This window comes from Stegastes partitus, unplaced genomic scaffold (assembly GCF_000690725.1).
Source record: "Stegastes partitus isolate 25-593 unplaced genomic scaffold, Stegastes_partitus-1.0.2 Scaffold596, whole genome shotgun sequence".
NCBI lineage: Eukaryota > Metazoa > Chordata > Actinopteri > Pomacentridae > Stegastes > Stegastes partitus.
Genome location: NW_007578327.1, coordinates 104,809 through 116,064, shown reverse-complemented (window position 1 = coordinate 116,064; position 11,256 = coordinate 104,809). Strand labels below are relative to the sequence as shown.

At 44.2% G+C, this 11,256-nt stretch overlaps 1 protein-coding gene across 2 annotated transcripts in view; it reads right to left on the bottom strand.

Moving 5' to 3' along the window:
• Nucleotides 1–2,283: 2,283 nt before the first annotated feature.
• The window catches only part of dmxl1 (Dmx like 1), a 56,642-nt gene continuing 47,669 nt past the window's right edge, over nucleotides 2,284–11,256 (bottom strand). For both annotated transcript variants that reach the window (XM_008289151.1, XM_008289152.1), the window contains 7 exons: nucleotides 11,049–11,109; nucleotides 10,432–10,559; nucleotides 9,819–9,896; nucleotides 9,607–9,698; nucleotides 9,336–9,388; nucleotides 8,774–8,991; nucleotides 2,284–5,263 (listed from right to left, as the gene is read on the bottom strand). In XM_008289151.1, the coding sequence (XP_008287373.1) occupies nucleotides 5,030–5,263; nucleotides 8,774–8,991; nucleotides 9,336–9,388; nucleotides 9,607–9,698; nucleotides 9,819–9,896; nucleotides 10,432–10,559; nucleotides 11,049–11,109 (864 nt within the window). In that variant the 3' untranslated portion in view covers nucleotides 2,284–5,029. The remainder of the gene's footprint in view (nucleotides 5,264–8,773; nucleotides 8,992–9,335; nucleotides 9,389–9,606; nucleotides 9,699–9,818; nucleotides 9,897–10,431; nucleotides 10,560–11,048; nucleotides 11,110–11,256) is intronic.

Below are 11,256 nucleotides of genomic sequence, written 5' to 3'. Positions count from 1 at the left end.
ACAAGCGTAGGGCGAGGACCCGTCCATCGCCGCTTGCGGCTTTAATTTTTGTTTAATATTGCTTCATATTGCCACATTGTTTCTGTTTTATTTTATTTTTTATTCTTTTTATTTCCACTTTTATTTTATTGTTCTTTTATTGATTTATTTTTGTAATTTGGCGCTCTCACTACTCCATATGTTTTGCGGCACTAACATGAAATTGAACATTGTGCCGACAAAGGCAGTGAAGTGTGAACTACACAGGATTTAAATCGTCTCTCTGGTTGATTAAACTCATCCGTGCCTCTCATCTGTCCCACATTTACCCATGAAAACAATGCTGTACCCCCGTAGAATGCTTGAGATGCTTCTTTTAGAAATAGAGAACCAGCGGCTCACCTACAGCTCTGCTCAAACACTGTAAAACTATTTAAAGCTCCATAATGGCAAGTTGTAATATTGGAGTTATTCATCTGCACACGTTGGAACCCATTCTGAAGAAGAGTAATGACGCGGAAACGTCCCATCCTGCAGGTCGACACGATTGTTTCCTCGTGTTTTATATGAAACCCTGGAAGTCTAAATCCACGTTTGACTCGTCTCTGCTTTGCAGGTTCATGGTAGAGATGCTCAGCCGTGGTTATGATGTGTCTTCTAGCAGACAAAAATATGGACATTCAAAAAGAATAGCTTGATTTCCACCACAGGGGTTTTAAAATATATGTCTGTGAAGATTCTCAGTCATCCAGGTCATGGTTGTTCTGGTAGATTAATCGTAGCAACTGGACTTGCTTGAGTTCCTTGAAGACGTTCCATGCAAGAGGCTTCATCAGCTCTGACTGACTAGTTGGGAGTTCCAGATACTGATATCCTTAAGGAGCCACTAACACCTGAGTTTTGGTTTCAGTTGGGGGTTTGTTGCTCCTCCTCCTCGTTATGTGAAGCGTTAGTGCTCCCTCTGCCATAACAGGCTTCGTTAGGGTCCTTTGTGGCTAGGTGTGGATGTGGGTTCATCTTCCTGGGGAGAGATCTTAGGACTGAATTGTAAACAGGTGATGCCTCAGACCTCCACCTCTGTTGAAGGATGGTCTTTCCAACGTGGTGTACGGAGTCCAGTGCAGCGAGGAATGCCCAGACCTGTACATCGGGGAGATAAAACAACCGCTCCTCAACCACATGGCTCAGCCCAGAAGAGCAGCTCCTCAGGACAGGACTCCACCTGCATTTAAGGACAAAGGACACACATTTGAAGACGGCAACGTACAGACTTTGGTTGGATGGTTTGAGAGAGGGATGAAAGATCTATGCCAAACTGGAAAGACCATCCCTCAACAGAGGTGGAGGTCTGAGGCGTCACCTGTTTACAATTCAGTCCTAAGATCTCTCCCCAGGAAGATGAAACCACATCCACACCTATCCACAAAAGACCCTAATGAAGCCCACTGTAGCAGGGGGAGCACTAATGACTCACATGTTGTTTGTCTGTCGATGCAACGAGGACCATCTGGTCATCCTGGCGTGGGGGTAAAAGGGACGGGATTGGAATGGTAGATGACTTGTGCGATGAGTTGTGCACCATCGACGTCACTCTCTCGTCTGAGACCATCTGGATCCAGTGGCAGGACCAGGTCAAGACCACTGGAGACAAACGGATGCAGCGGACGACCACGAAGTCCTTTAGTGCCTCATCTTGCCCTGTGCACTCCACAGTGCCTCGCTGTAACCAGAGTCCAGTCTTCATATGTGTAGGTAGGCGAGCCCTGACTCACTGAGGGTTTGAAACCCGTCGGCTGCCCTCACTCGGTCTCGCCGACCAGTCGAAGCCGTTGCCCGGGGTGTGGCTGCTGTTGCATAAAAACAGCTACCAGAAGTGAGAGCTGGGTGCAGGTGGGGACCAAAGTGGACCAACTACTCCGAGGACTGTTGCCCCTTCAGAGGCGTTACCCCTCCAACACAGCCCAGTTTCAGAATTCAAGCAAGTCCAGTTGCTACGATTAATCCATGAAAATTATGAGCGATACATTCAATGCAATCGTTAGACCTCAAGACACACAAGATGTAACGCCATGATAGTAATCTGTTGGTGAACGTGGACGTCTGGTGCTGGTTTGTCTGTAATTTGATGTAAAAGTGGATGATGTCTAGTGTCAGGACTCCATGATGTCGACAGCACACCACCAAATGTTGGAAATAGGAAGAGTACGATGACTTTGTACAGATGTTCTGACGCTAACATAAAGTATAACGTTTGCTATTCTCTATCCATAACGCACCGTTTCCAAAACTACAAAACCCGTCTGCTCATGTTACATAACTCTTTTTATTACATCAGTACATTTTCTGAGTATAATACATCGATTTACACAATATCTTCATTATAAAATTAGAATTATCTGCTTAAATTCACATTTGCAAGATTGAAGAAGGGGGGAGGAGGAGAAAAAAGAAAAAAGAAAAGAAAAGAAGAAGCGATGATTCGGCTTCTTATCGTCGAGCCGAGTGACTTCGTGCCATCTACTCGGCTCGACTCGGCTCGCTGATCTGCTGCGATGCGAGGCTTTAAAGGAAAGCAAGCAGTTATTTGATAAAAAGTAAGTTTATTCTCCAGTGTCTTTAGGAGTACATACGGTTTGGCTTTCGATAAAACAGATCTTTATTCTCCAGTTGCTGCAGGAGTAAACAGGATTTAACAACCACTTTGATTCGTGGGGAGAAAAAGAAAAGAAAAAAACAGCAGCTCACACGAGCAAAAAATAGAAAAATAAAAACTTAAAGAGAAAGAAAAATAATTAGAAATAAGATTACATCTGCCTTTTGATCAATCAATCTATAATCCTACACATGATTCATAAATATAGCTGTTTGTACAGATATTCTTCATAAAGCGGCTTTTACCCGCCGTTCGTCTAGTTGCTGTGATTATGCAGGTATGATGAGGAGCCTATTGAATGGATCTATGTATATATACAACACAGTAAACCTGCTTGTTTCCCTACAGCAGCACACGAGGTTCTCTGGATATCTAGCTTCACGGGTTCTACTCTGCTATGGGACAGTTTGCATGAACTCCTTCCTTATTCAAGTGGAAGACGCGTCTTATTAAACACCAGCCTAGCTCACGTATTCCGACTGAAGGCGATGTGCTGCGTTTCAATGATATAAAAAGAAAATAAAAAAAACTGAAGTTAAAGCAAGTCTGCGAATAAAATTAAGATAATTATTACAAACGATATTGCTTCCAAGGCAGTTGTCGATCGTGGTCCGTGCGAGAGAGTCGGTGGAAGGGAAGCGCGCTGTTATCGGAATAAAACATTTTTCAAACAGAGTTCCCATTAAAACGTCCCCGTCCACCCTCCCTCCCTCCCGACGCCCCCTTTTTCCATTGTCAACAGCAAACGTTTCCTGCTACATGATCTTAAGCATAATATTCAACAAAAAAAGGTATTACTCATAGTGTCCCATACCAACAGGGGCCTTAAATTAAAGCTACTCTGTGCAACTGAATATCAACGATAATCAATATTAGCAGGACCCAGCGTACTTGTGCCAGGCGGCAGAAGTCGTATTCAGTGATTAAGGACACTTATTTATCATAATAATACTACTACTGGTTAAATCTAGGCCAGGATAAACAAAACTACACATTATGACCTTATCACCAAAGACTTGGACTGCTCTACTGTTATCCTGCTTCGTGTGGTTATAGAACTACTTAGAATTTAGCTTAGTTTTTATGTGCAAATACAGAAAGTACTGGTGCAGCCGGGCAGTCCACGGGTTAAGCTTCTACTCGCTCGGTTTGAGGAACAGTTCGACATTTTGGGAAATGTTCAGACGGAGAGTTTGATGAACGGCCTGTTAGCTTAGCACAGAGCAGAAACTAAACATGGAGCAGCTCTGTATTGTTTGTGTAGAAGTTTCAGGACAAAGCTGCTGCAGAGCCAATGAATGCTATCATTAATTACACGGATCAAACTAGAGCTAGCGTTTTAGCTTGTCCAGTAGAGGTATTTGAAGCTTTAATCTAAGCTGCTCGCCGTGGCCCCCTACAGGCGAGCGGTGTCGCTCTTCAACCCGACATCTGAAACGAGCACATTTCTCGAAATGTCAAACTGTTGCTTGAAATGTACTCGATATGTGTTCGTTTCCACCGAAATAAAATCCACTTCCTGTGTTCATTTCAAGTTCAAGCCTAAAAAAACCAAAGTGTGACACAACAACAGTGACATGAAACCGCCTGAATCTGATGAATCCCAAAGTGTGGTTTGATCGTGACCGGCGCCTGCTGCTCGTCTGTTTGCGTGGAGCACCGGGATGCGGCGGGAATCCTTGTGGCCGGATATAATGTGCTTTGTACGATGTCCGCTGCTCCTGCTGCGTTGTGCTGAGCGGCTTCAACAGTCCTGTGTTGACTCTGAACCCCCTGAAGGGATCTCTTATTGTCCCCGTACGACTCGCTGCGTACAGTCTGCTGCATCACCTGAACGCTCCAGCAGCGACTCCACCAGAGCTCCCACTGTCGCCGTGATTTACTAATGCGAGCTAAAGAGGAGGCGATACTGTAACGCTGCAGCTTCAGACTTCACATCTCGCTCCGTCTACCGATTCACTCCCTGTGCAAAAAAAAAAGGAAACCAAACCGAGGCTCTCCGTGTGCTGTTCAGTGGAAACTGAGATGGCAGTTTGTTGTGGAGAATCTCCAGCTGGGTGTTTTGTCTGTTTTCAGTTCATTCTGATTGAACGTGCTCTCACTCGTTACCCTGTGCTCACTTTAGCTTCCTCGACCGTTTAAAACACTTGTAGAAGCTCCTCGGCTTTAAAGCCACGTTTCTGGGTGGCACAGACCACAGAGGATCTGTCGCTCAGTGAAAGTCTGTAAATCCTATGAATGTTTCACCCGTTTTGTCATTAAGGACGTTCTTCAAATTTGACATCATTGCTCTGTTGCTCACGGCGGCGGTTCGTGGTGTTTTCCACACCGGCTGTCGGGAACTTTGCTCGATCCTAAAAAGCCCTTCACATTGTCGACTTAAAACTGCTCTTCCGTCTATATGAAGAACTTGACTTCGTTCTTGAGGTTGCCGTGGTTGTTGTTCACGACGCTGAAGCGGTTGGGGAGGATCCTCATCTTCATGGTCCCGTCGGCGCCGCAGGAGAAGATGTGGTTGGCCGGTCCCACCTCCAGCTGCATCACGCCCGTGCCCAGGTTCCTGAACAGCGACTGGCGGGCGTGTTCGTTGGTGAAGGTGTAGAGGGCACACTGCGTGGCCAGACTCCAGACCTGGAGAGTCCAGAGAGGAGGTTTGAAAGTCAACTTTGATGTTTAGAAACTATTTATGAAGTGAACATTTACACACACCGATATTCTTTGACACAGCGCTGCATAATAAAGGCTGAGGATGGTGATAATAAAACACTTTATTGGGAAACAAATTCCCCTAAAAACTGTGAAGAAGTGCTGTCAGCCAGATATATCTCACTCTTACTCAGTCGTGGACACCATAAACAGTCAAACAGATCCCACTCAGACAATCTTTCTGCCATAAATTCTCCCCACTGTGGCTGAAAATAGTCTCAAAGTCCTGTTGGAGTAACCTCTGCTGAATGGGAGGATGCTGGGCTATTTTTAGCTCCACTGCCGGCGGCGTGACTGAAGGATGTTGGTCTGATGGTTGGTTGTTCCACCACTTTGGTCCAGACTGAAATATCTCTCAAACTACTGGATGGATTTCTGTGAAATCCTTTACAGAGAGTTTTGAGTAAAATGACTCAACAATCATTTGAACGGCCGAGACATCTGGTGCACTCGTTCATGTTCCTCAGGACGAGCTGTTTAACCCACTGAGTGGTCATGAGCTGAACTCTCTGGCCTCCCTCCCCCCCGTTGCCTCCTGCAGACACAAACTCTGGACACTAACAACTAAACTGGAATCAAAGCAGCACAAGGACTGTCTGACACTAAGTCACTTTACAGCAGAAGAAGCTGCTTCTCTGTTCACTGCACTGTCAATAGTTTCATACTGATTTGCACTTTTTTAGTGCACATTTGTTTTCTGCATCCAAATCTGGTTCAGATTGTATATTTTTTTAGCCTATTATATGTTTAGATTGTATATTTTGTATCTTATTATATGTTTATCTTAAATATTTTTTAGTATGTATATTTTTTTAGCTGTGTGTTTTTTAAATGAGGGTTCGAGAGTAATGTCAGTTCTCTGTACGTCTACATGTGCAGCAGAACTGGGGTCCGTTTCAAAAGGTTGATTTAGTGAAAACTCTGAGTCTATTCACCCTGAAATGAGGGAAACTCTCCCTCTTTGTGAAACGGACCCCTGACAATAAAGTAACTTTGACTAATTTTATTTTTCTTGCATGTCAACACGTAGTTTGTTGACACAAAGGCTTCACATGTGAACAGAAAACGGAGCAAGAAACAGGAGAGAGACGCTAAAAAGGAAGAACTGGTTGTGAGAACAAATGCAGTTGTAGGGCTGCAAAGTGAGTGGATTATTACACTGGGTTACACACAAAAATCTGTTTTTGAAGGTGTCTATGATTTTTTAAAACTGATTTAGGACATTTTTGCAACGCTGAATCCAAAAATGACATCTGCATTTCTGTATCAGGTCAGGTTTTTATGCCAAAGAAATCAATTTTGCCACTAAATCGATTACATTTTTTGACATTAGCGATTGATTTATTTTAGTATTTCTCCTATGAAATCAGATTTTAGAGGAAAAAATTCATTTTCTAATCCTTTTCATGAGCTAAATGATCCAAAAGTTGATGCGCGTAAACATTTGTAAAGATAAATACGAGTAAACTGCATGTTTCATCAAATCTAAAATTTTTTTTTCAAGATTTTTTTTCTGGCATTTTTGCCTTTATTTGTTAGGACAGTGAGACAGTGAGACAGGAAGGAGGGAGAAGAACAGGGAGAGACCTGCAGCAAACTGTCGTGAGCGGGAGTTGAACTCAAAACTGCTGCGTTGGGGAACTACAGCCCCGGTTCATGGGTCGCCCGCTCAACCAGGTGAATTATAGGGGCGCCCATCAAATCTAAATCTTGACCTCATTGAGCAAAACCAATATAACATTTGGATTCAGCACAAATGGGTGTAGACCAGTGTTATTTATGATCATGATTTTGGTTTCCCACAAATAAGCGTGAACACGAAACACAACATTCTCAGCTCAATAAAAGTCCAAAGTATAAAACAGGCCTTCTAGATGAAATCACTTAGTTTTAATTTGGGTAATCCAGAACATTTTATTCCACTGTTCTCTAAGTGATGTTGGTCACACCTGTCTGCTGCCGTCTGCACGTGAGCCACTTAGGAACGCTGTCGTGCGCATTGAGATGCAGATTTACAACATGCGAGGGGTTTTGAATAAAAATGATTTTGCCTCTAAGAGATGCTCAATACAGGTGAAGAAAAAACGTATTTAAAACCTGCAGATTTGTGATTTATAGCAGAACATAGAAGAGGCAGCGTTGCTCTGTTTGTTTAAATGTGGAAGAGCAATAAAAATATCTCTAATAATTGTGATAAACAAGGAAGGAAAGTATTTGAGTTTTAGCTCGAACTAGGATCGTATAAAGACGATAACGTTGCTGTGTTTTGGGTCTGTGCACAGGCTTTGCTGACAATAAAAAAACGCAGAATATATGAGCATCCTTTAAGTTGCTTCTCCCCAGACTGGCAGACGGGAAGCTGTTAGCACAAGTTGAGCATCCACTGAAGACCATGATTAGCTCTGAGCAACTTGCATTGTTTGATTCGTATTCCCGGTCTGGGAGCCTTATTATTTGATAAGGTATTTCGTGCACTGATGTCTGTATATATTAGGTAATCTTCCAGCCTCATGGACTCTCATCAAAACACTTTAAAACCCTCTAAATGTGCAGAGCAATCATGTTAAATTTTCAGACGGCTAATATACAATTAATGACTTGAGATGAGCAACATGGCGCGCAGCTTTGGAGGTTTTTTTGTGAGCAATCATCCAGAATGAAAGTCATTTGAATTTCAAGCAGATGTGCACTGCACCATTCCCTCTACATCTGCGTGACACAGCGGCTTCATCCTTGGAGTGACAGCTGTGTGATCTGCGCCAACATATTCAAGTCAAAAAGATAAAAGACCTGCTGTCTCTGGAAATATATTAGCTGAAGACAGTCACATCTCCTGCCTGTTCGTTTCAAAACTCTCTCTGCCTTTTGCCTTTTCCCGTGTCACCCCACTTTCACCTTTCACGTTAGTCTCCATCAGTCACGCCGTTGTCCCGGGCAGGTGCTTAATCATAAGTGACATTGGTCTCGGCAGACTTTGATGGAGCTCACTGTCTCCGTGGATAAACGCAGCAGTCATCTGATTGTGATGTGGAGGAGAGCCAGAGACATTCGCACCTGGGTGCCAAACGCCCTGCGGGACTCTTCTGTCAGGGACGAATTTACTTTTGTGCGGAGGAAATGATCAAAAGTGTTTTTTTTTTTTATAATCCAAAGTTTAAGTTTTTAGAATTACGGTTCGCAGTGAAGCTCTCATGTAAAATTAATGAAACTCCTGAAGCCTCTATAACTTAAAATTCCCATCCTCTCCAACAGAACTGTCGACTTTCCGCTCGCGAGTGACTTTAAAAGCCATCAACAAATGGCGGAGAAATATTCATATATTCCAAAGTAATTAACTCCCTCACCCGTCGTCTGGAATGCGCCTCTCAAAATGTCGTATTTATTCAACAGAACTGTATTTAACCGCACCGACGAAAGCCAGGCCGGTCATGATACCTTAATGTTTCCCTCGGCCGATCCGCTGATAAAGCAGTCCTCGGTCGGATCGACGGCCAGCGCCTTAACCGGCGAGTCGTGGGCCTGGAAGCTCTGCCGCTGGTGCCTGTGGGGAAGCTCCAAGACGCTGATCCAGCCCTTCCTCCCACCTGTGATAAGCAGCTGCTGCCTCGGGGCCATGGAGAGCACGGTGGCACCAGACTCGTGGCAGCAGAACGCTGAGGAGGGAGAGACAGCGATGGCATGTCGGGGATGAGAGGGGCAGATTAGGGGGATAAGGACAGCAATGAGAGGGGCATTAAGAGAGGAGGAGAAACATGTCAGTCATCCTCGCAGTTATTAGCAGAAAGTAGAGAAAATTGCACACCGGCATGCACAAATCTAAGCAATTCAACTTTAAGTTTAGTTTAATATTACAGAAAGAAATATTTGAGATGTTAGGGACACTGATTTTTTTTTGCTTAAAAAACAACAAAATTGCTGCAGATGTACTTCATCATTTCAGACGCTGTAACTCATCCGATTCCTCAAACTTTTATTTAAAAATTGTGCCGCATCTTACCGTGCACGAGGCTGTTGGCAGGAGTCACCAGAGTGTCCCACAGACACACGTTCCTGTGGAGTGAAAAAAGGATAAAATTACTACCCGCTGCAGCGTTTCAATCACAGGACCCGTCATTATGCTTGTTAGCCACAGCAGAGTGGAGCTGAATGGGACAAGATTAAGCATTTAATTAGACGAGGCAAAAGGATTCAATTGAGGGGACAATTCCAGAAAAGAAAAAAAAAAAAAGACGACAGGAGATTAAATTCTCTCTCCGAGCCTCTTGTACCTGTTGTCTGTTGAAAGGCCGGCGGTGGCGATGAGGGAGGAAGAGCCCACGAAGACAAAGTCGTGAGCTGTCTTGTTGTGGCACTGCAAAGTCTGGCAACAAAGGAGGCAGTCAGGAATGGTGACAGCGATGATAAAAGCGGGAGGAGACGTAAATGAGGAGACACTAAGAGTTTAGAGAGGGATTAAACTCGTCGGCTATGAGCTCCTTACCAGGTATGGTTTGGGCGTGTTCCCGCTTGTGTTGGTCTGCCAGAGACTCAAACCCCCGTCAGCATCCACGATACCGAACTACACAAAAACATGCAGACAGCGTACATCAGACTTTACTGTAAACAAGTTAGTTTTGTGTTTGCGCAACCGCTGTGAACTGCCTTCAGGTGATTTAGGTCGCGCTTAAATTAGCTTCCAAAACACGTCGACGGCCAAATGAGTCCGAGCACCACTTAAAAAAACTAAAAGCAAAAAATGCTCCGTGTGTCCTCTCCTTTTTGAGTTTTCGCGAAGCATATTTCGCTCTTTTTTGGCAAGCAGATAAGATAGTACTGGCACAGGAGAGGCACCATCTGAGGAAATTATTAGCTTGAGGCGAGTCCCTGAGTTCAGAGCGGTTGAATCACTCAGCTGAGGAGCAATGTGTGCTGAAGCCAAACTACCCTCTGTGGTTTGTGCCTGAATGGCAAAGTTGTGAGAGGAAGTGTGAAAATGTGTCTGAATCTGACAGGCTCGCATCACAATGCAATGACGGTGCAAAGCCGAGAGCGGTCTGACATCTGCACGGCAGTTCAAAGCGGTCACTCTGCTGTTGCATATAGGTGAGCGTAACCTTGTTCCCTTGGTGGTTGAATCGTATCCTGGTGACTCTGGAGTTGCCCGGACTTCTGAAGCAGATGATCTGCTGGGAGTGGCCCCACTCAAACATCCTCACGCTACCATCCTGAGCTCCTGTCAGGTCTGCCAAACAGAAAAAGGAAAAAAAAAAACAGAAATGTGACGCCAGTTCAGCTCATTTTCCAGTGCGTGTCAGTGAACGTTAAGGTCTCAACATGAGGTTTTGGCATTTCTTTGTTCCCAAAATCATCTATTTCATACATAATTAAGGCGGCGGTTTATTCCAACACACTTCAACAGACGTTTCTGCGACCTGCTGGGAATGATTCCACACAAACACCTGACAAGTGTATCCCCACTCTGCAGTTTGACTGGAAAATACAAGGTTGTAGCAACGGAGCTCACTCAGCCTTTTCTAAATCAACAGCAGCACTGGGACCAAGAGAAAAAAATAAAAAAACTTTGCCAGTTGCTACGTGTCTCCAAAAGAGAAACTTTTCGGGTGATGTAACCACCCCTCAAGGCTGTTTTTAACACGAGAAATATGATGTCTATATTGTAGTTTTAGAGGCAGATTCTTTTCTAATCCACTGACAGACGTGGGGGACTTACAGTACGGCAGTGTGGGATGGGAGGTCATTCTTCTAACATTGTTGATATTTCTCTTGATCATCTGGAAGAAGACAAGTGAAGAAGAGGAGAGAAATTCAGCGAGAGAACAGAACGTAATTATGGTAAAGAATCACTCTTTAAAACAGGGAAAGGTGCAGAGGCAACGTAATCATAGACAACTAAACAATAGAAGCTCTTCTCACATAGA